Raw genomic sequence first — 25,302 nt, forward strand, 5'->3', positions numbered from 1 at the left:
ATGGATATATTTCGTCTGCAACTTACTAGCGAAAGTAATGCATTTGTTGAAACGATAAACAAATAAAAAAATGCACCAAGGGTGATCAAGTGAGTAGTACTGTGCATACTGCCAACGAAGGCGTGAAGTGACGCCCAAGTAGTGATAATCCCCGAAATACTCTAGATAACTGACGATATTGCAAAGGAGTCCTGAGGGCTTAATTTCATGTCAATTGGCATCAATAATTCATCACCATAATTAATCATCATATTTCATCACCAGAGCTCACGGAGGTCTCAAGTTTGGCAAAACTCTAGACATCCTTTAAAGCGCCTCAAGCTCCATTTGAGGATACATTATTTCTTTCTCACGGCTAATCTCGAAAACAATTCAAATTCAAACGAAACGATACCAATCGGTACGAAGATCACTAAACAACAACAGCAGAAACAACAACCACCCTGTGTCAAGTTAGTGATGTGTGTGTGATGTGCGATGTGATGTGATGCACTGATGGCGAAGAAGAACCTTGAGGTTTATTGAGCTTAGTCCGTGCACATAGACGAAAGTTGATGAAGACGACGTCGTGCAATGCAATAGGATAGTTAAGCGGGCTAGTTGGTGATACATTATAAAAAAAAACAAAAAAAAAAAAAAACAGCGCGAACAAACGGGGACGAAAGGAAGAAACCACAGGAACAAGCGCTTGTTTCCGTGTGTACATCGTCTTTCTTCGTCCTCGTCCCTTGGCTGGTTCTTATTCTCTGACTATGTACCAACTGACCCAGATTTCAACCCTCCTTTAAGCGCTTGTGCTGTGGTTTCTTCCTTTCGTCCCCGTTTGTTCGCGCTGTGTTTTGAATGTCGTGCAATGCACAGTGCGAAGGTGCTTTGTTGTCTGCACACAGGACAACCGGCTTCAGCGATAGTTGAATCCAACATATAGGCGTTAGACAATTCTGCAGGGCTGTACTGGTGTTTTAACTCCATTAGACCAATGATATCACGTAAAACGACTGTCTGAACTGTCCGTTGCCGGGCATATCGACTGTAATTTCATGACCTGGCCGTCCAACCAGCTGTCAGGTATATCAATTAGCTGTACAATAGTGGTGAAAGTGGCACAGCAACGTTGTTCCAAGCAGATTGTTCCAGCCAGCACAGGCACAATACCGAATGGGTGCCAGATAGTGTTCAATAATCTTGTTGGGAGAGCGTAGTAGTTGGAGCTGACTTTGTCAGGTTTAACTAGGAGCAGGCAAGGATTGCAAACCAAATCCTGTCGTTGTCTCACTTTAGTTGGTTGATTGTGTATTAGTTGCAGCTACTTGAAATCAGTGAACTGCCTCTGGAAGGTATCAAAAGAAGCATGACAAAAACACATGAAAGCACAGGCGTACCGTGAATCGAAGTGACTGTGAACTCGAATATACATAATTTGGACTACAACACAAATGATTTACGACACCTTCTTCGTGTTCTTTACTTGGTCTTCCTTACAGCCCTGGTTCATATTAAAACAAGTGCAGTATGCTAGGAAACAAAGTTGGAGGTCTACACTGCATCAGCGCGGAACGCGTCTGAAAACAGCATTTCGAATGAGCACCGCTAACTGTGCATGGTAGTCTCGTTTTACAGTTAGATATGCCGCTAACAATTATTCCATGGTGCATGCAAGCTTTGCAAGTTCAATGCACTTAGCTTGAACTTGCTCTGCATAGCCAAATCAGGCAGCGCCGTCCAAGTTAGCTTAGTGTATTTAATTTATGCTTGAATTCAGAGCGCACGGTAGCATTATCAATTATTGGCACCAATTCTAACAATGTAAAATGCGCAACAGAGCGCTCATGCACTGACATAGAACTCTATGTCAGTGCATGCTGAAGGATTTCTGGAGATAAGTATCCTTATCTGCTGCCTAATATGACACTACCAAAGAATTTCTTCAAATAGCTTTTATCAGGAAGTCACAACATTTAGCCCCATTTTTTATTGGCTGCTGTGAAATAAAGTACACGCCAGAGATATTGGCGCAAGTACCTGTTTAGATTGCCTTCCTCTCTACTCACAAGAGCGTTGACCACAGTACTTCATTTATAAGAACAGTATCTTATGGAAAATGGGCGCCACCGACCAATAGACTTTGAAATGTTCCAAAAATAGATATAGGCTTCTTTATACTTCGTACCGCATGGAGAGTAACAGCGTTCGTTATTGCAGATGTGTTTTTCCGCCCCCCCCCCCCCCCCAAAAAAAAAGAAGTACAGTAGCGATTCGCTCACTGAAAAAGCTAAGTTTAGCCGTTTTCTAGCCTTCGGAAATGACCTCACGCCTTTGTTTGCCTCGGATGGGTCTAACCTTGAGCATGGGAAACCAATGCAGAACATAACATCAAACCCTCTGCGAAGTCTCTCAAGCGAACGACCTTGCAGCGAAAACGGAATTCGCATTCAGGATGGCAAACGATCAGTACAGTGCGATCACAGCAGGCAGCTTGCAATGGCATGGTTTAAGAACGGAGAAATATTCTAGGGGGAACTTTGGACCTCTAAAGTGCGATGAGGCGAAAGCCTTTGCTCGAAAAGTCGCTGACTCCTGCTTTACTGCGTCTGCTTCTGTATGCTGAGGGGGGGGGGGGGGGTGAAAACATTTATTGTACAATTTGAAGGTTTGTTTGGCGCGAAGCCTTAAGGACCTTGGCCTTACAGTACTGGGTGAAGTGGTGGAGTACCTAGGCAGGGACTCCATTGGCGGTTGCCGCCGGCCGCGCACGCCTCGTTAAGGCCCTTTCGGGCCTGTCGGTCGCAGCAGGCGAGCAGGGTCGCCTCCCAATCCTCCTGGGAAGGGTTAGGGAGGGGGGGAAGGAATGGGTTTTGTTGGCAGGCCCATACCATGTGGCAGGTGTTAGCTTCCTCCCCACAGTACTGGCACTGGCCAGTGAAATGGTAGTCAAAATGATTAAGTACTGCCGGGCACAGCATCGTGTTGGTGAAGAGGCGCAGGAGCAGCCTCTCGTTCGCTTTTTCCAGCCCTTTGCAGGGGTTAAGGTATTTGCCATGCGCGTTTTGATAAAAAATTACAATAACTTTGAATGTGTAGGCCGGATTGGAATCGATGTCCTCAGCCGATTCGAGTCCCGAGAAAACTGCCCGAAACAAAAGCGCGCGGGCGGCTGCCTGCGTCAGCTGTCTCGTTCCCTGCAAGATCCTGGTGGCTAAGAGCCCAGACGAGATATCGGCACGTGGGGTCCGCGTCCCGACTGCAATTTTGATAAATTCTATAGGCTAAAGGAGTGGTTCATCCTTGCGCGACGTTCCGACAAGCCCCTCGTGAGTCGTGCAGCGCTCAGGGAAGCGCCAAATGAAAGGCGCAGCACGGGCGCCTGGATCGGACGCCCGCGGGGTCAGCTTCGAGTGTATGAGAAATGTATGGTGACGTCGTTGGTCACCACCAGATGTGACGTCATTAGCTGATGTGACGTCGTGATGATGCCAGTTCCGGTTATTCTACATGACCGGATGTGACCTCGTGATGATGTCAGTTCCGGTTATTATACGTGACCGGATTTGACCTCATGATGACGTCATAGTCTGGCGTTATCCCGCGGAATCTCGCTAATAAGTGGACATTGCTCGCCGATGCATGCGCGGGAGGACATGCTGGCGAGTCATGAGCCATTAAAGGCTTCCGCCTTAATATCCATGGGGCCTAACCTGGCCCTCTGGCGCCACTATGCACTCCGAAAAGGCGAATGGCTGCCGCGCCAAGAGACGAGAGCACGCTGTATAAACTATTCTAAACTTCTCTACTGCCACGTGCTCAAGCTTCGGTTAGCAAGAGTTCTCCTGAGTGAAGATTTGTTTTTCGCTAGGGCCGTATGGACGGATGCTTATTCCGTTAGAGCGACTGAAGTTCCTCGTGAATTTCATGCGGTGCTCGATGAAGTGCGTTGTGTGCACGCTGCAATTTGAGCTGGCCACATGAAACTGGTGCCGATATTTCTACCGTCCTTCCAAATGGACGTAATCATCACAAAATGGTCAATTGGGTTCACTTCGGTTTGTTAGCTTCCCGTTTTGCGAGATAACTATTTCTTAACCCGCTATATTGAACACAAGGACTTTTTTTTTGGGAGCCCTAAGGCAGATAGGCATGCATTCGTTATATTCACTATGTTGTAAATGTTCTAGTTATAGCAAGGACCTGTTGTACTACCTTATTTAATAATTTTCGTCAGTTGCGACCCCTCCAAATGAGAACACAATGTGGTATTTATGCACGGAGTGCGATTCGAATCCTAATGTTAGTCACCTTCCAAAATGATAAGAAACCCATTATCGCTGGGAACGTTTTCATCATTTAGCTCATAAAAGCAGGTTGAAAGGTCACTTTGAACACGGGAGGAGCAAGCTAGGGGACGCAGCGGGAAAAGACGAGGGCGATAGTGGACAACACATGCGCTGTTGTCTCAAGCGCCTGTGTTCGTCCTACTTTTTCCCCGCTGATTTTCCAAGCCATGCGGTCAGACCAACAAGCCGAAACAACAACACCGGGAAACCACAACTCTCGAGATAAGCAATGGTTGCACCGCCTTTTTGAGTTAAGGAGACATTATATGAGATAGAAATTGACTGCCTGGTTATAGTGTGTAGTTGTTGGAACTTCTGGCGGGAATGCTACACGGGTCCTGAATTCTAGTGGAAACAAAACTGTTTGAAAGGCGAATCTCTACACAAATAGGGTTGTGGAGCAGCTAGAGGTACATATGTTTAGAACTGAGTGGATAGGCGCTTTCTTGCGTTATAAATATATTTCCTAGACATTTACAGTTTGCTTGAAATTTCTAGAGACTTCAGAGATAAAGAGGTCAGTCGAGAAATGGCCCTACGAGATGTAGAGTTTCCCGTTCAGAGATAATAACTTGGAATCAACTCCCTCACGGTGCTCTCTGAAAGATGCCACAAGAAACAAACTGCGACTTCGGCAAGTGTCACACTGTACGTTTAAGTACAAACGCCCTACGGGACGCATTCAGACGCAGCTTTCAGCGTTGTCGGGATTTACGGAAAGAGAAAATGAATTTAAAACTGCATGTTATAACCACACGGCGATAACTAGAAATTCGCAATGAAAATGTTAGCTTACCAAGGCAACTCACGCTCGTAGAAAAGACCTTGAAGAATACCAGATGGAAAAACTAGAAAGATGAAAAAAATTGCCATATAGGTAAGCGAAGTTCCGCACCATAGTATAAAAAGCCAGCGAGGTCAGGGAAGCATGCTTGACAAAAAAGTAAGTTCATCGAACTGGTTCACTTGCTGCGTCATATGCACACAATATAAGGAGCAGCCCAGAATCAAGCACACCTTCTACGTGCTTTTGTAAAGTATATTTACCTCTCACTTCTGTCATAAATAGGATAAGCTGTAACTTTACTGAGCACAGGCTTGTTGATGATTTCAAAGAAATGTTGCAAAAATACATTGCGCTTTGTGAACTGTCGTTTTGTCAAATTTTAGATTTCGCATATACTAAAGCGATTCATTATTCAGAAAAACATGTTTGAAGCGTGTACCATAAATATGAAATATGTGCAGCATAGAAGAATGAGTTTTCTAGTTGCCATCACGAATATCTTCAATTAAATCGCTTTCACCGGCCAAATTATTGCTCAACTTCTATACGGCAGAGTAGTCGCATAAAAGTTGAGAAGCTAATCAGTTCAGTTCAGTCGTTCAGTCGTGTCCGACTCTTCGTGACCCTATGGGCCATATCACGCCACGCTTTCCGGTCTCTCACTATCTTCCATACATCACATAACGTCCTCTGCAGCGCCTCGAGGATGCAATCTAACCATCGCGTTGGTTGCCTACCTCTTCTCCGGTGACCCTCAACCTTTCTCAACATCAAATCTTTCTCCAGCGATTCCTCTCTTCTCATCAGGTCCAAAGTAGCTTAGTTTTAACTTTAGAATTTGATCCTCCAATGAGAAGTCACGGTTTATGGTCGACAATATCGACTGATTTGATCTTCTGGCCATCCAAGGAACGCTCAAGAGTCTCCGCCAGCACCACAATTCCAACGCATCAATACTTCGGCGGTCAGCATTCATCACAGTCCGACTCTCGCATCCATACATCACAACTGGAAAAACCATAGCACGAGTTATACGGATCTTGGTTGGCAGTGTAATGTCTCTGCTCTTCACTAGGCGGTCAAGTATAGCCATGGCTCTCTTTCCCAGAAGCAGGCGTCTCCTAATTTCTTGGCTGCAGTCTCCTTCCGGGGTAACCTTGGAGCCCAAGAAGAGAAAATCTGTTATAGCTTCCACTTCTTGTCTCTTGATGCTCCAGGACTTGATAGGGCAAGACGCCATGATCTTTGTCTTTTTAAAGTTCAGTTTAAGCCCAAACTTCTCACTCTCTTCTTGTACGCGCATCAGAAGCCTCTTGAGTTCCACTTCACTTTCTGCCATTAAAGTGGTATCCTCCGCATATCTAAGGTTGTTGATACGTTTCCCTGCAATCATCACTCCAGCAATCATTACTCCAGCTGAAGACTCGTCCAGACAGGCCTTCCTCATAATGCACTCAGCATATAGGTTAAATAGGCAGGGCGACAATAGGCAGCCTTGTCTCACTCCTTTCGCAATCGGAACCCAATCAGTAAGACCATGCCCAGTTCTGACTGTGGCCTCTTGCCCTTCATACAGGTTCCTGAGGAAACAGATGAGGTGAATTGGAATAAGCGCGATCGTGCGGTAGTGAGAACAATCTTTGGCACTGCCTTTCTTTGGAATGTGGATGTAAACTGACCTCCTCCAATCCTGTGGCCACTGCAGGGTTGTCCAAATTTGCTGACATAATCTATACAGAACGGTAACAGCGTCGTCATGGTTGAGGTTTTGAAGCAACTCAGCTGGAATGCCATCAATTCCGCTAGCTTTGTTCTTAGCAAGGCTGGCTAAGGCCCATTCAACTTCACTCTTCAGGATGCTCAGCTCGAGATCAGTAATCACAACCGTCTTATGTTGGGTTTTCACATCCGGGTCCTTCTTGTACAGTTCTTCTGTGTATTCCTGCCACCTCTTCTTTATCTCTGAGGCTTCAGTGAGGTCCCTGCCTCGTTTGTCCTTTATCACGCCCAGCTTAGCACAGAAACTTCCTTTGATATCTTTGATTGTCTTATAAAGAGCTTTTGTGTTCCTTAATTGGCTGTTGTCCTCAACTGCTTGGCACTGTATGTTCAGGAAGGCATTCTGATCTCTTCTTGCTATTTTCTGAAAATCCGCATTGAGAACCTTGTACCTTTCTTTCTCCTTCCCCCATAACTTTTGCCATCCTCCTTTCCTCAGCTATTTGCAAAGCCTTTTCAGTTAACCAGTTTGCTTTCTTGCATTTCTTTTGCTTTGGAACTACCTTAGTAGCAACTTCGTGTATTATGTCACGAACATCAGTCCACATATCTTCAGGTTCTCTGTCTTCTAGATCTAATTCTTAAAATCGATTTCTCACTTCCACAGCATATTCTGATGGAATTTGATCCAGATCATACCTGAAGGGCCTTCTAGTTTTCTGCTTTTCCTCAATCGAAGCTTAAATTTGGCAACTAGCAGCTAATTATCGGTGCCACAATCGGCCCCAGGCCTTGTTTTTACTGCTTGTATAGCGCTTCTCCATCTCTGCCGGCAGAGAATATATTCAACCTGATTCCTGTGCAGCCGGTCCAGTGAAGTCCATGTGTACAGGCGCCTCTTGTGCTGTTGAAAATGAGTATTCGCTATGGTCAGGTTGCTTTCTTGACAAAACTCTACTAGCCTCTGCCCAGCTTCATTTGGCTGGGCCAAACGTTCCTGTAAATCCGGATATTTCTTCACTCCCCACCTTAGCATTCCAGTCTCCTATAAAAAAAGGACGTCTGGTGATGGAGTGCGGTCTAAAAGGCATTTCAGGTCAACATAAAATCTCTCAACGTCAGCTTCTTCAGCAGTAGTGGTTGGTGCATAGACTTGGATTACTGTTATGTTGAAAGGGTGACCTTGGATCCGAAGTGAAATCCTTCGATCGTTTTTGGGGTTGTGCCCTAGCACTGCTTTGCCCATTCTTCTGTTTACTATGAGAGCGACCCCATTCCTTCTCTTGGATTCGTGCCCACAGTAAGAGACATAATGGTCGCCGGAGTTAAATTCTCCCATTCCGGTCCACTTGAGCTCGCTGATACCCAAGATATCAATGCTCAATTTGTCCATTTGTCGCTTGACGACATCCAGTTTACCTTGCGTCATAGATCTTACATTCCATATTGTTATGCGATATATCTCCTTGCAACATCGGACTTTCCGGTCGCTTCCTGACACATCCACAACTGAGCGTCCTTTTGGCTTTAGCCCAGCTGCTTCATTCGTCCTGAAGCTTCTAGGAATCGCCCTTTGTTCATTCCCAGTAACATGTGGGACGCCTTCCAACCTGGGGGGCTAATCTTCCGGCGCCATATCAATAATGCTATTGTGACTGGTCATAGGGTTTTCTTGGCAGGAAATACTGGAGTGGTTTGCCATTACCTTCTCCAGTGAATCACACTTTGTCAGAACTCCCCGACGTGACCTGTCTATCTTGGGGGGCCCTACACAGCAGAGCTCACGACTTCATCGAGTTTCGCAAGCCCCTCCGCCACGACAAGGGGCGAGGAGGAAATATAGGGGTTTAACCCTAGTTAGAATCAATATCGAGCGATAAAGCAGTTTGATGATATACAGTTTTGTAATTTTACCAGCTGAGCTATTTTCAACAATATGTGACGATGTTAGGAGCAAAGTTCTATTTTTGATCACTACTGCATAAATAGCAATAATGAATAATTACCTAACATAGTCCACTACAATTATACTTGACATAATCTACACAGCGAAATATGACTTATTGCTGTAGCTTAATGTCCAATATTAAAGCACAAATGACCAATTAAGTGCATAGAATCAGTACTTAAAATATATGTAGTAATACTCAACATAAGCTGTCCAATGATATGACTTGACTCTGTACTGTAAAGTTAAATATTTATGCACAGCTGAATATTTTACTATATTGATCTTCTACGCGTAATTAGTAAAACGGGTATTTAGTAATGAGATCATAAACGGTCAGTAAGTTACGTGGCCATGTACAAGTTCACCATAACGAACTACATATTCCCAGTTAACCACATCTGGGATCATAACGATAACCATAAATATAAAGTCCCTGTTTTACCTTTGATGAATGTCATCCGGAGAGACCGAGATGGTGTAGGCTCATATCTGGAGCTGTAGAGCTGCTGCTCTAAAACGGCTGAAGTTTTGTATACATATTTAGCTCATCGCCTATTGTTGAACTTGGATCCTCTGGATGCATATTTAAGAGCATGGCTTTGAATGCGGCAACTGCTGAGTCATACGCGCTCATGTTAGCAGGACGTTCAGTGCCTAGCAAAGTCGTCTAACGTCTTTATGTTCCCTTTCCCCGTCCTCTGTCTCGCCCCTTTCTGCCTCCGAGGTGAAGATTGGAAAAGATCATTTACCGCTCGTATGTACTCCGCTTTTCCGCACTTCTACCCCTTCTTTTTCCAGCCGTCCCCCTCCCTTCCCTGCCCTGGAGATTAAGAGCTTAGGAAACGTTGCCACGGTTTTTAAACGTGCTTTTGCACGGCAGTCTCCTGTCGTGCAAAAGCACGTTTGAGTTCAATCCTGACCGCGGCGGCGACTTTTCGATGGAGGCGAAATGAAGAGGCGTCCATGTGTTGTGCGATGTCAGTGCGCGTTAAAGATCCCCAGGTGGTCGAAATTATTCCGTAGCCCTCCACTACGGCTCCCCTTTCTTTCTTTCTTTCTTTCTTTCTTTCTTTCTTTCTTTCTTTCTTTCTTTCTTTCTTTCTTTCTTTCTTTCTTTCTTTCTTTCTTTCTTTCTTTCTTTCTTTCTTTCTTTCTTTCTTTCTTTCTTTCTTTCTTTCTTTCTTTCTTTTATTCCATTTGCACTCCCACCTTCCTCCCTTCCCTTCAGATGCCCACAGACACAAGTGTGACAGATAATAACGCAAAACAACACAGCAAAATAACGTTAATGAATCGAGACACAGCAAACACAACTCTGTCAGAACGCCCTGTTGCTGCGCTATATGCCGGGATTAAATTAGTTAAGCAGTCTGTATTTTTTATGCCGCTATCCTCTTTATACTTTATAGCTGGTTCAGGTGAGAAGAAATGAATAATTATGCTGCCATCAGCAAGGTGAAAAATGTTTCTTGCTCTTACAATTTGCACAAAAAACACACAATTCGTATTTACAGCCGCTTTCTTTGCCTTAGTTCTTAAAGGCTTAAAGGATCTGTTTCTTCGCAGTTTTCCTATTTCACTTTCTTCTCGGGTACCTTCTTATATTGCGCAATGACTCGGAGATCACGGACCAAATACAAACAATGCAAAGTCCGCGTAGTTCCTTGAATGGTTATTATTATGGCTCTGACTGGCATCGCTTTCTTTAGCAACATTGAGCCGTATTCCTGAACTTCCTGTATTGTTCTTTCTGCATTTCTACTTTATTAAAAGTGCCGTTTCTTGACAGAAAAACAGCATTTTAGTAAAAGATGAATCATTTGTGAATAAAAGAGACCACTTCATAATGATTCATTGCGCTCTTATATTATACTACAACAGAAGGAAGAATACTCACCCATCATATTTGCATTAGGACTGTAGAAAGCGTTCACGTCAACCGGGCTGGCGATTAAACTGCGTTTAGAAAATACGGGGTACGAATGTGCCATTAAAAAGCCACGTAGTGTTTATATCGGGGCTACATAGGGGTATCTGACATTAGAAAATTGATCGTGCATATTCAAAATTTTTATGAAACGTGTGTTCAAATGGCGCAAACTGGTTGTCTTAAACAAGATGAATTGGTTGAAGTAGGCATAAGCGGTTAAGAAGTTTTATTTTGCATTAAATAGAGCTGTCTAGATGCCGGCCTGGAGTCCTTGAACCCGGCCGGCATGTTCGGCCAGTTGGATTAAACCTATCGCCTGTTGCGACCGCAACCATTACATGCCTGTCCTCATACTCGGCGGCGTCGACATATACTATGCTCTGTCTTCCTCGATGTATACCTTTTGCAGCGTTTTCTGCCATCTTCTTTCTTCTTTCCTGGTGATGCTCTCGATGCAGGTTCCGTGTCAGCGGGGGGATTTTTTGTCCCTTCCTGGCTTGCATCAGGACATCCATCTTCTGGTGCCCCTTGGCTTTCATATCGAATGCCTAGTATTCGCAGACTGCTTCTTGCCGTCGGGGACCTTGGCAATCTTTCTTAGTGGAAGGTTTGGTTGGCCTCTACAACCTCTGCCATCGCATTATGCCCCACCAGCTTCATATAGCCCGTCCGTAAATGCACTGATGTGGAGTCCGATTGCTGTTTTTATGCTCTTCCTGATAAGTCATTCGTTTTCAACATTCTCGCCGATTAGCTAGGGGTAGGTGAGTGACACTGCAGGCAATTCCGCTGAGAAGAAAGGCTCCAGGACTTGCGGTTAGCGATGCGTCTAACTAGCCGTATCGTTTACTGAGCACAGCGTTCAAGTTTTCTAATTGCTTCCTCGTGAAGACCGTTTTCCTCTAGCCACACACCTAGGATCCTTATCGTGTATTCTCTTGGGATGGGTAGGTTGTCTGCCTTTAGATCAATTCACGGTTGTTCCTTCCCAATCTGCTGCCCGGTGGCTGGTAGACGAGTATCTTGGGATTTTATAGAAAGCATTTGGGATCTTTAGGCGTTATGTATTCTTCAACCGTTTTCACAGCTGTCTGAAGAGTTGAAATTGAAATTGAAGTTGAAAGTTTATTTTCGAATAAAAAACAGCGTACAAGAATATACAGCGAGAGGTCCCATGGTATAAGACCGCAGGTGGGACTTCCCATGGTAATAGATTTCGATAGGCAACATAAAGAATAATATTACTGTAAGAAAATTTATAAAGCAACAGGGTGTTATCGATTTGTCCATAGCTACCTTGCCGCTGCCTAGAGCGTGATGGCTTCCGGGCCCTCGATGTCTTCTTGCTTTGATAGAAGCTTGATTATTGCAAACGTTGAACTAAGCGTTAACATTTATGGGGATGATGTACCACTTAAGAAACTAATGACCTTTGCGAGTTAATTTACGCCTCTGTCAGGTTAGAGTGCAGACCTTGAACTCGAAGAATCTGCACACTGATTAAAAGTAAAACGATTACTGGGATATCCCTCGGTAGTAGTCGGGAAGTACTTAATAAGCAGAGTTTTGCACTTACTCTAAATCACTGTTGTAGCTCTCTCGTAATTTTTGTAGCTGTCTAATCCAGTTGTTTTGAGATAAGAAATGCCATATGGTCAAGAAAGAACTGTTTGGATGAAGGGCCGGCACCTGTAAAATAATGCAGCCGCAATGAGCTTTTCGTGCCTGAAGGATATTGGAGCCTTACAGAGAAGAAAAATGTAGTTTCGACGCATTTTGAACTCCATGCATAGGTTAAAGGATTTTGTTCTTTGCAGCCGCAATCAGAGTAATCGGTACGCATTTTGGACATATTATTGTAATGAGAAATGAATACTCGCTTGTGTACAATTTCAGAGACAAAACGCAGATGAGTCTCATAAAATATTTCTATAGCTACTCTCGTATCACGGATAGAACCAAGAAAAGGTTTAAAAGGTAAATAAATATACCCGGTATCCAAGAAAGTAGTATATTGAGAGAAAGAACAGAAAGATCAAAAGGTCCCGCAGTGGTGGAGCAGTGGGTTGGTCGCTCGACTGCTGTGCCAAAGGATAAGGGATCGAATCCCGGCCACGAGGCCTAGGCGGCGGCTTTTCGACGGAGGCGAAAAGCAAGACACCCGTGTTCTGTGCGATGTCAGTGCACGTTAAAAAACCCAGGTGGTCGAAATTTCCTGAGTCCTCCACTATGGCGTCTTTCATAGCCTGAGCAGCTTTGGGACATTAAATCCTAAACATCAAACCAAACAGAAAGAGGAAAAGAAAGCAGGAAACTATAGGCCCAGTACCCTCACAGCAAACGTAAAGAGCTCAGCAATAAGTGAAAAATAACAGGGGAAAAAGGTGATTGAAATATTTACAACAGCGCAAAAATATACTAGTTTGCTTAGTATGCTTAGTTTTATTAGTATGCTGTCGCTGTGATATAACGTAACCGCTCTTTAAAAGTGAGAAGCAGCGCCGCAGAATATTTTGGCTGGTTTAGGTCTTTTTTTTGTGTTTGCGCTTTATATGCACGCATTTAAAGCTAGTTCTTCGTAATTATTTGACTTCTATTTGTACGTAATCATACTGAGCACTTGAAAGCCGTCAATAACGCCCCCAGATGATGTAAATAAAATAATAAATGATATTAAACCTATGCTGAAGCGCAAGCAAAGTCGCTAATCAGAACGTTAGGTTTTTCAGGCGCAGCAATTGACAGGCAGAAACTTTTGAATGAAAATAATTTTTGCAACTGTTTGGCTTAAGGTATGAGAAACAGAAACACTCACGTGCTTGTAAAGCTGTTCTAAATAAGTGGTGTTGATTAACCAGCTGGGATATCCAATTAAGGTTTTCACTGCATTTAGCTGGAAAATAGAAGGTGAATCTTTCTTGTAATTGCTGTCACGCTTTTTTGTTTGAGGTTTCAATCTGCAGGCGCTGAACACACTGAATCTAATATTTCTTGAGAAGCACATTACTGCTCTGGCGCCAACTTCTACAATGACTTTACAACGCATCTGATATTGTAAAGATAGGCCTGTATAGAGCATTGAAAAAATAAAATAAATAAGAAGGGGGAGAGCTAGCCCAAAAGGGTTATTGAAGGATCTCCAATACCGTATACATGATTCCCCTTTCCGGCCATGCTTCCCCGTAATGGGACCAGTGCCATTTCACTGACATGACAGCGTATGCAAATTGAGAGGGAACGAATTGCGAGAGCTCAGTTATTGAATAATCTGTATTTCGCCGTTACAACCACCTCCCGTTTTATTTTTTCGTTATCCTCTTAGTGGAAAAATAATACCCAAAACTAATTCTCGAGATTACTGGACAAATAGCTCAAATGTTCTCGCTTATGAGTGATCCCTTCAGATACTGCTCGCGGGCAGACACCAAAACATAGACTTAGTCACCAGTTGCGAACTGCGGCAGCAGGAAAGTGATGCGATAGAAGCGATAAAAAAAGTTTGTACTAACAGAAGTATATGTACAAATGTTTTCTATATTTCAAGAAAACAATGTTTCTTCAAATGTCGCCACTGATAAAGTGCGTATAGAAAGATAAGGACAAGGTTAGTAAAAATAGCGTTGCAAGACCCACACGCACCTTTTCTTCTGCCGCCAGTTTTGTCTGGTCATCCATCCATTCGCTGCTTTGGAGTGTTTTATTGAAAGCTTGTATAATTTTCTCGGCAAGTTCTTCAACCTGAAATGAAATATTTAGCGATCCAGCTTTAGAGGGTGCACTCGGCAGAACACCAATCGTCGGTGTTAGTGGCATGAGCTTTTCCTAGAGACAGCAGAGCCACAATTTTAGCGGGTAACAATATTGGGATCTATATATCCCTTTAAAGGGCAACTCTGGAGATTTTTCAACTTTCGAATATTCTAGTAAACATTTTACTTTAGGCTCTCCTCTCCACCTTGACACATTTTACTAAATTTGGGCCCAGTGAGGTTGTGGTGAAACGACGGCGGATATTGCGTCACGACGAACCTTTGTCACGTGAACTTCGCCTTCCGTGTCGTTTCTGTTTCGTTTGTGCAGCCGTTGCTAGTTGGCGTGAAATTTCAACCAGTATGTCGTCAATAATAGTGCTCACATCGCTGGAAGAAGTGTTGTGCCTTTCTGCAAGCTGTAGTAACTCTTTTCGAAAGAGATACAGGATGTTCTGAATGCCGTCGCTTAATGAGCGGCAGAAACAGCCGGCCGGCCGTTGCGATCCACTTGCAGTCCGCAGTTGGCTAGCTGGGCAACTCTAGGCTTTGCTTCGAGCACTTTGATAGTGGTAAGTGTTTTCGAGCGTTGTGAAGGTTAGCGAAATTCGTAGAGTAGGTTGTTTTCTCTCGTTGAGTAGTACAATTTTTCCCCCGGTCAAGATCGGCTATGCACTGCAGCGACAGCAGCGCGCGCGTATAGTCATTCCGTCTTGACAATAAACTTTGCAAATAAAAATGTGCATTCGGCCTACATTAGTACAGCATGATAATACGTTACAAGCAATGAAATAAAATTTTGTCGAGCATTTGTGCTACATGCGGGATCCTCGAATCAAGACCTATGCGACAATACTATCAGCTGCATACCGATGAAAGGTCTTGTTGCGTGACCGCGAGCCGCTGTGTTAACGGTTGTGTTTTATGAGCACTTGTGAGATTTATACGTTGGTAAGTGAGAACTTATTCGCTAGTTTAGAGCCCAATAATACAAAATGTTTCACTAGCAGATCAAGCAGTTTGAGCACGCTGGAAGTGTGGAGAAATTAAAAGCAAGATGTTACGATAAAGTTTTCTGTTCGTGTGGAAACGCTTATGGTGCAGTTAAGTTTATTCATATTCTGTGTACGAAAAGAGAGGGCTACAGACAAGGTGGTAGCGTTCGGCAGATATAAGAATCATTTGTCAATATTTTTCAATACTTGGAGTTAATCAGACTCGAAAAGCTTCACATACGATAGCGAGACAATAGGTAGAAACCAAATTGTTGCCGTGTGCAAAGCATAGTTTACTCATCGCAGCCTCGGAGCTGAATATACGCATGAAATGTGATTGTCGGCCTCTAGGTATACCGCATACATATAATTGCACAGTACTGCACTCATTGTTTTTACGATAAGCGGGAAATAAGCTTATGCCTCATTGTTTCTCGTTCCAGAAGTATTCTCCAGAGGCTTCAGAGTGGCCGGAAACCAATTGTTGGGAGGGAAGGCCTGTTTTCTGCATCTTGTGTTACATATAGTATATCACTTCTCTCTTCACAATAGCAAGGCAGCACGTTTTAAAAAAGAAAAAGTACAAAGACATCATCATCATCAGCCTGACTATACCCACTGCAGGGTGAAGGCCTGTCCAATATTTCTGCACCTAACACCGTTCTGTGCTAGCTGCATCCACTTGACCCCTGCGAACTTCTTAATCTCAACTGCCCACCTAACTTTCTGCCGCCCCCGGCTGCGCCTCCTGCTAACAAAGACATGTTATGATATAAATCATCACTGGGAAGTGTAATAAGCTATTTGATCCAAGTTAGTTTCAGCATTTGCTACAACTTCCTTTGACAAGATAAATAGATAAATAGATTTGTTGAAAGGAAAAGCAGAGAGGTTAGCTGGAATGAATCAAATCTGGCCTGTTACTCTGCACTTAGGAAGGAGAAAAGAAGGAGGATTATGATGGGTGACGATGTGGGAGAAGGTATATGAAAAAATATACAGGGCACAGACTAGTCGGCCCGTTTTAATTTTGGTATATCGCTTTGGCACAGCTTAAATGCTTTAATGATTTTGGTTAATCATTTGCGAAACAGTGGTGCCCCCCCACCTCTTCCTGCGTGGCGGCGGCATTGTTCTTCGGTTGCCGAAGCGCCGGCTGGCTATCAGCGGAGCACGGTGCGTGCATGCCAAGCCGAAACGCAGAGTCACGTTCTCTTGGCTCGCTAGCGGCGTCAGCGGCATCAGTCAGTCGCTGCTATCTCTTAGCCGCGCAACGTTCCTAGGCGCCCACGCGATGCCTCCCGCAACGTCCCGATAACTTAATTGTCATCTTTATTTCTCCGACGACAAATTTGATTGATTGGTTGAATAACTTTATTTGATCAGGGTATTTTTCGCGGTTGCTCCTTTGTGGAGCCTTCAGCACTGGTTGGTGTCCTTATTCCAGGGCTTCACTTAATTCCGCCGCCCGTAGAGCGCACAAATGTCTTCAAGAAACACTCCACTAACAGTTTCAGTGCGTAGCACTACTAGCCGCAATCACGTATTTCGCCGGGGTCTATCCGAAGCCGCTCACTCTTTCTCTTTGTGAACTTAAAGCGGAGAAAGAGAAGGTGGCTACGCGCGCGTCTCAGCATTGAGGAGGAGGAGGAGCAGCCGCGGAGCTGTAGTAGAAGCTTCTCTCTTTCTCCGTTCATCCATCTCTCCGTGAACCTGAAAGGAGGAAGGGAAAGTGGCGACGCCTACATCCCACGATCTAACACTGAGGGGGCGGAGCGACAGCATGATGCACCCAGTTAGAGAGTAAGACAGTGAGAGAGGGCGTGTCAGTTGCGGACGTGGCGGCCGTCCCAGGGCAGCGTTGCAGCAGGAACGTGAGTCTACTGAATCTGGTGTTGCAGCTAAACGGTGCAAGAATTTAGAAGCACAAAGAACGAGAAAACGGGCCGAGCGTGCTCACGAAACGGCTCAAGACACTTAGCGTCGGCGTGAAATGGATGCCTAAGCGAAGAGGAAGAAACGTGCGGTAGAAACTCCAGGGCAACGGGATGCTCGACTGCAAGCGAAGGCTGCTGCCAGAAAGGTACACGCCGCTGAGAGGCTCGCGAAAAATCAAGCTGCGACAAGGATATTTGAACGCGATTTTCTTGGCAACCGCCGGCGCTGTTTTTCTTTGTGACTGCTGGCCACCTCTTGCGTGAGCTGAGGGAAGATTTTGGAGAGAGTGTAAATCGCTGAAGTGTATGCATGAAAGGTATAGTGGGGATAAGCGGTGCTACGCACCGACTTCGTTATTGATTAACTGTTCAAATCGGCCATATTTTCTTTCAATTATGAAGGAAGCTTTGTGGTCGGCGACCAACGAGGTCTCCGACCACAAAGCTTCCTTCATGAGTCAAGAACTGTTAGTGGAGTGTTTATTGAAGATATGTGTGTGAAAAATAAAAAAAGTTGTCAGCAAGTGTATATACATGTCTTGCTCGATATATTTGCCTCAATCTATTGCAAAAGGTGAAGCAGCTGATGAGCGGCGCTTAAATTTCGTATTAAGAAGTAACATAATTGTCGGCAAATTTTTTATTTTTAAATTTATCTTTGTATACACCGATTCATAGCATCAATAAACACTGTTTCCATTCTGAAAAGGTAATTGTTTTGAACACATTTTTCATTGATTTCAATTAATAAATCAATTAAATACTGAATTTTTATTATCAGCATCATCAAATATTCTTTTTTGATTCTGAGAATTCTCAATTGTCCATTTTCTAATTTTTATTTATTTTTTATATCTTTATTGATTCGAATAATTAGTTATGTCAATAACTAGCTATCGTCTCTCGCATAGCAGTCAATCAATTCGTAAAGCCTCAAATTACCGTGATGTGAAATGCTTTGCGAGGTCACCGATTCTTTCCGACAGGCGGTGTCGTCTACTACGCCCACGGCCTTCGAACCCAATAAGGTGTATAAGCTACCGCTTTAAGACCAGTCAACCAATTCTATGTGACCACTTGAAGGCGCCAAAGGCGCTATCGTATATATTTTTAATACGAAGATTAAATGCGCCCACAATTTCCTTATGCGACCTATAGGTGCAAAATTATAGTTAGGACGGTCAGAAATCAGAACGTGCATTTGTATTCACCTCTTCTTTGTCCTCAGTGCTGAAATTTTTTTGCACGTATACGTAGCCCAGAACCTCCGGCATTGCCTGTTTTAGCAAGCTTACGCATTCCGTTTCTCTGCCATAGCCGCTATTGTCCAATCCGGTAGTATTTCGTAAGGATTTCGATGCATGTGCTGAGTAGAGGAACATGACTCGAAGGCCAGCATAGTTGAACAACGCAACCCTGAAACCAGAGTAAACGAAAAAAACACATTTTTGCGGGAAAATCTCCAGAATTTATTATTTTTGATATAGTGCAAAAATATAGTTTTGACTGGCGGCGAGTGGTACGAGTTTTTTCATAACTTGAAAACACTACGACGCGAAGAGGTATCCTTTCTTATGTTTTCTTTCCGCCGTAGTATTTTAAGGTATAGTTTTGACAATAACAGAAATCCCAAACGGCTAAGGGGCCTTAACAATAGAGTCCTATAAATAAATACAACACTCAGCATTATGCCAATACGAAAGAAAGCAGATTCGAAGCTTTCAAGGAGACGCGTTGTAAGGGTCTCGTGATGCAGATTCGATAGAGATGTCGATTTTATCTAATTTACAAAGACGTGGCTATTATGGTAGAAAGCAAAGCGGAGAAAGAAGACCTTGAAAGTTTTTGTTTCACGCTGGCGTGAAGTCATCATGCATGTGCACGGATACGACCTGATAAAACTAACGCGTGTATGCTAGATATATAGAGTACTGAATACGAAATATTCGTATTTAATGAAGGGTGGTTCATGGAAAAATGAAACAGTTTTAACAGTGATCGTTCGCATTTATATTACATACAGGGCGGCATATATATCAACGAAACCGACATGTAATTGTTAACTTTAATGTTTGCCGGCTATCATTTTGATAAGATGGTTCAATTTCTTATGTTGACTACCAGGATCGAAAAGTTACCAGGATTAATCAGAAGGAATAATTAAGTTAAACTTGGCTATTCACAAGAACGTATGTAGAAAATCGGTACTCAGTATAGCAGAACACTATATAAGGCGTCGAAAATAAGAGATTTCCGTAAGGCATCATTTTTGAAGCTCGCGGATCTGGAAATAAAATAAAAAAGCTAGCTAATACGAAATAAAAATCGGAGCATGATTTGCAGAAAATACTGCATGTACTGACAGATTACTTCTTCAATCACTGAGCTTTTAATGCAGGCTTGCATTTCAGCTCCCATTGTGCATCACTGCTCAGTCCACCAAGGCAGGTGGCCGTCCCGACATGAAACGGTTACAATAAGAGAATTTTCAGAAATTATCGTGTGTTGTCGTAACTATTACTCCAGTATAATGTCATGTGAATAAATACTAACTGTGAATAATGTGTAGTCGACACAGTCGTCAAACCAAAACAACGGAACAGATTTATTGTCCCTTCGTTTCCAACACTCGCTCGCACTGCGTACAGAACACACACTGCCCGAAAAGGATCCGTTTCGGTGGCGGCACAGTCCACTCGGTCTCTCTCCGCACACCCTCTCCCACCAGATGTCCGGGGTCGGAATGGCCGAGCAACCCGAGAGCTACTTCGCAGCGGAGAAGAGCACCCCCCGTAGAGTCCGAGGCGGCACCCCGGAGAGGGTCTGCACGCATTCCGTCCGATTGCCGAAAGTGCGTGGCGTCTCTGTCGACACGACAACAAATGCTTTTTAAATATTTACCACCTGCCTGCAATAAAGGTTTTGCGAATGTTCTAAACAATTGTTCTTTTCACATGCTTTTAATGAGCTTTGTCAAATAGCAGAAATCCTTTCTTTGAATGCGCATTGTACATCCCACACAGGCCTTTTGTGGGAAATAGTAGCCTGATATCCAATAACTAGAACTTACCATTGCTAGGGACCTCTTTGGTGAAACAAGGCCTTGGCGATGGTTTTTGAACACAGACATAGTCTTTGCGATGGCGGCGCCTAGCTCCGGTTCCTTATAATAACATCGGCATACTTTTTTATAGAAACTAGGTGAGAATCTAGAACATGTGCCCTGAGTAGGTTTCTACAATGAAGGTAAATATAGCTCAAACGACAGGTGTTACAGAAGAGCCAATGCAGATCCCCTTCTTGTGAACAAATAACTTTCCTTCACATCAAACCGTGGTCGAGGTCAGGAAAAATTCCTACAACGAAATGAACTATCAACGCTTGCTTCTACTGCGCTCTCAAAGCGGACTTCACCAACTAACTTGGTCGTTATCCTGATTGCTTTTAAAAGTCCTTGGTGAGGAGCCGAATAAAGCAGTTCAATATCAATTAAATATCCAGCATAGCTCTTGGGGCACAAATCCCCAAGGGGCGTCAGAACGTCGCACTAACTGCACAGAAGAATGGGTCAACCCCCACCATGGTACCAAGGTGCTTCTGAAGGTATCGGCTGGCAAGACGTTTAAATATCTCGCTTTTAATAACAATGACCCACGGCGTAAATTCGGGCATGTAGGCTTCAGTGTGAAGACCCAAATGCCCGGCTTTTCGCTGCAGCGTCTTTAATTAAAGATCCGGTTTCGCGCAATCATGTTTCAGTAATACGTTATATCCACAAGGTTTCGCACAGAATTAAGAGAATAGCCAGCTGACACAATGCTCAGGTAGTATTTTCAGCCCATTGCAGGCTTTGTAAAGTTTGTGCCATGCACATCAGAAAGAAAAAAAAAAAAACCCGAACAACTGGCTTATACAACAAAACACAGAAAAAAAAAAGAATAGTTCACGTTGTGTAGGACTCGTCTTGTTTACCAGATTCCCATGATATGCGGTCTCATTTACATTGTATAAACACATTCGATAAACTAGGTCGTTAAAGTTCAATAAGCATGCTAGTGAGCACTTCCGAAATCTGTGCAATAATGAAGGCAGCTTCCTAATGGACCACTGCCAAGTGTTGAAGTGTTGAAAAATCAATTTCATGAGTTCGAAAAAAGTGTCTTCTTGAGGAGTGGAACGGACTGATTTCAAGGGGACACATTGTTGGAGCCTATTATATTAGGAAAGAAGGAAGCAAATGCCTCAGCAAGCCGTCATTGCTCTTAGTAACGAGGTCGCTATTGTAGAAGATTTCCGGTTGATATTAAGTGATTCTATGTTTCTGTTGTTTTTCGTTCTTTCCTTTGTGGTTTAGATGTAGTTCTTTTTATTGACGATGTGGGGGCTTTGCAGCGCACATCTTTTCGCCTTTCATGCCTTTGACGCAGCTGCTTTGGTCTTAACATTTCCTTTCCCACTATTTTTATGCTCCTTGTTAGTCATCTGATATCACGTTTTTGAAGAACAGCGCGACTTGGACAAGGACTGGAGGAAGACATACATGGACAGGCGTGTATATGTCTTCCTTCCGTCCTTGTCCAGGTCGCGCTGTTCTTCTTCATAATGGCATACCAACTCGCCCAAGCATCAGTTCCAACATCTGATATCACTTCTCACGCGCTTTTTAAGTTTTAAAATGGTTTTTCCCTTGGTCGTGCTTCTTTGCTTAGTATGTTAATGTGGAGCATTAGTTTTGTTCTTTTTTTTCTTGCCGTTGTCGTCGGTTCTTTCCCTCCCTGTTAGCCGTTGCAGCAAATTGTTTACGATGGCTTCTTCTCATGCTTTGTGTATCTGTCTTTTTCGTATCTGATATACAGCGCGCGTTGGCTCCCTGATCTTGCGACAGATGGGTGATTTCACTTGTGATACGGCTTTGTTGGCCTACAACATAGCAGGTTTGATGCGAAATGAAATTCAGTTGTTACTGGCGCTGATCCCGTCGTTTGTGTGCCTCCTTTGTCATTGTTCGTTACGCCACTTTATTTGTGAACCATGTGACAACTTTACCATGAGTTCTATTGTTGCAGATGTAGGCCGCTGTGCTATAGCATTGGGCGATCTGGTTTGGTTCTTTCACTCTGGGTCTCATACTTTGTATAAGAAAAAATCACAGCGCGCATGCCCTGTCAATATGCGCAAGCGTTAATTTGCCCATGTAAATTACTCTAAAGTATTAACTCTAAATTTGGTTAATTTCGTGTAGTTCCGATTCAGAGGCCTGGTGGGCCAATGTTTGCGGGCGGCACACTTAAGTTTAAAAGCCATCACTGAGTTGCCCTTACATTACGTTGGATTAAGTTAAATTTTGGAGTTCCGATGAGCCTGATGTTTTGGATGGCCCACTAAATTTGAAAGGTGCCACTGTGTTGGCTATATCCAATTGCTCCGTCATTATCTGTATACCAAATAGTTCTGTCGTCGGTTGGCTCGTTATCAATATTATCAGTCTGCTGACACCTGCTTACACACACTTTTCACGGACGATTCTTGCCGACGTTGTCCCACCCCATGATGCTATGAATGCTTGCGTATTATAACACTGGCTGTCAAAGTCAGCAAACACGAGGAAATAAACCAAAGTTTCAAGAGCAGGGACTGAGTGAGGTACAGATGTATTTGGCTTCATGATTGTTTTTTTTTTTTCACTTTTGACTACCCATGTTTTTAGAAAAAATTAACTTCATTTCACTTTATTACGTTAAAGACCACTAATTCGTGGGTATTGCATAATGGGTGGGTACAGGAGATTCAGGCACACAGTTGACGGGGTAGGCCGCGAACATGACGGTTAGATGACACCCTTGAGGCATTGTATATAAATCTATGTAATATTCGAAAGGTAAAGAGACACCGCAAAGCTTGACGTGACATGCTTACGAAGAGTCGGACATGCCTGAGCGATTAAACTGAACTGACAGGTATAATCATAATAAACATGTTATTGGTTAAATAAAGCAGTTATATGATCACAAAATGTAGTCTGAATGTGTTCAAACCGCGTTCAAAAATCTTCTCTCAGTGTAAGTATGCATTCAATTTGTTCTGCTAATAAAAGCAGCTTACAGAACAAAGAAAAATTTGCACGTAAGTAAATTTTCTTACGGGTCAACTTGCTCGAGGTACGCCACCATTTTCTCATAGTATTCTAACGCATAGAGTTCTATTTCTTCCTCAATCGCCAACGTGACATTAGCCACAGAGAACTCCTTGTTTAGGAATTCCAGGAGAGGAAACTGAAAAAGAAAATGTGAGGCGAAAAATAAAGGACAGATCAGCTCATTCTGACAAGTTACTTATATGTTATCTGGAAAAGCCGTATGCCTAATTTTAAAGTTCTCCTCATTTATTGCACCGTCAGGCGGTTTCTCCATTTGCTGTTCACCACACAGGTGTGTTTGCCGCCTATTTGGCTAAACGGGAGATAACTATGCGGAATTGATGGTAACCGCATGTGAGCTGATTTACAACGTTATAGAGTGGTAGCGGCCATCTGAGTGAGTCATCCTCAATATTCGGCGATATGTGTTATGTACAGTGCCACCGACAGCAACAGTCGAGCGGAAGTGCGCTTGCTGATACCTCAACTACCGAATCACTATGGCAAAAGATATCTACGAGAGATACTCGCTGTTTTTGAGTTTCGCGTTGGTTTACTAGTTGGTAGTTGTACTAATCAACGCAACCGGAGAGTGATTGTCATGTGAAGCATCAGGAGGGTTGTTACATTGGAAGATGCGGGGAAGGAACGCGACGTGCAAGACGAAGGTATCATGAGAGCGGGGAAATGAGCTGTCGAAAGAAGGATTAATCTGCCTCGTTTTCAGCAGTTTTTATTTAAGGCTCGTCATTCGGGTTTCGCGTTACTGTAGTAGTAGTAATGGAAGCTGGAAAACAACCCTTGGCTATATATACATATCAGCATGTGGACGCGCCGCGGTGGCGCAGTAGTTAGGGCGCTCGACTTCTGTGTCCAAGGATACGGGATCGATTCCCAGCCGCAGAGGCCGCTTTTCGATGGAAGCGAAAGCAAGGCGCTCGTCTGCTGCGCGATGTCAGTGCACGTTAAAAAAAAAAAAAAAAAAAAAAAAACCTCATGTGGCGGAAATTTCCGGCTTCGTCCATTGTGTCATCTCTCATAGCCTCAGTCGCTTTGGGAAGTCAAATCCCATAAACCAAATCAATATTGACATGTCGCTATTGATTCTGTACCTCGATATACTTCGAGGAAAAAAAAAAAAGCACTGCTTCACTCATTATGACCCCTGCGCACTGTGTTTTTAAAATATGGCAGTTAAATATTGCGCTGGACTCGCCAGTTTTGGCTCTATTCTGATTATTGTAGCGGGCGTAAACAGATATGATGGTATGAGCTCTAACGAAGTGGCGGAAGTTTATTGTTCTCACCAAGAGTAGATATCGTGGTCTCTGATTTCATTCTCGCTGATATCAACGACAACGGCTTTATCCGGTGATTTTCTCAGAAATTTATACTTACGCTTGTAAAGTTTTCCTGCAGGTCTTTGATACTGGACTTCCGATACACTTCAAACACATTTCTTAACTCGGGATCCGTTGTGAGCTGCAAAATGAGAAGATTGTAGTACCTGAATTGTGATCGTCCCCATGCACACACTAAGGGGCACAAACAGACGCGCACGCACGTATGCGCACATGCACATAAAACGCTGGTCATTGTAGGTGATGCGGTAAAAGCAAACGTAATGGACGCAGTGTTGCACTATTTTCAATGAAAGATCTGCTCAACTATGTTGATTGCTCCTGTCGACCACGTGCTGTTCTCTCTACAAGATTACGGCTGCGTTTCGTTGTCCACTTTATCTATGCCTCGGCCAGCCAGCATATA

General features: G+C 43.6%; 1 protein-coding gene across 1 annotated transcript in view; it reads right to left on the minus strand.

The window, feature by feature from the left end:
* Window positions 1–23,536: 23,536 nt before the first annotated feature.
* The window catches only part of LOC146208020 (neprilysin-1-like), a 48,435-nt gene continuing 46,669 nt past the window's right edge, over window positions 23,537–25,302 (minus strand). Inside the window, exons 7-8 of the mRNA XM_084577925.1 lie at window positions 24,934–25,017; window positions 23,537–23,671 (exon numbers count right to left, since the gene is read on the minus strand). Coding sequence (XP_084434051.1) covers window positions 23,537–23,671; window positions 24,934–25,017 — 219 coding nt within the window. The remainder of the gene's footprint in view (window positions 23,672–24,933; window positions 25,018–25,302) is intronic.

This window comes from Amblyomma maculatum, chromosome 1 (assembly GCF_055883805.1).
Source record: "Amblyomma maculatum isolate TAMU_Amacu chromosome 1, ASM5588380v1, whole genome shotgun sequence".
NCBI classification, from domain to species: Eukaryota; Metazoa; Arthropoda; class Arachnida; order Ixodida; family Ixodidae; genus Amblyomma; species Amblyomma maculatum.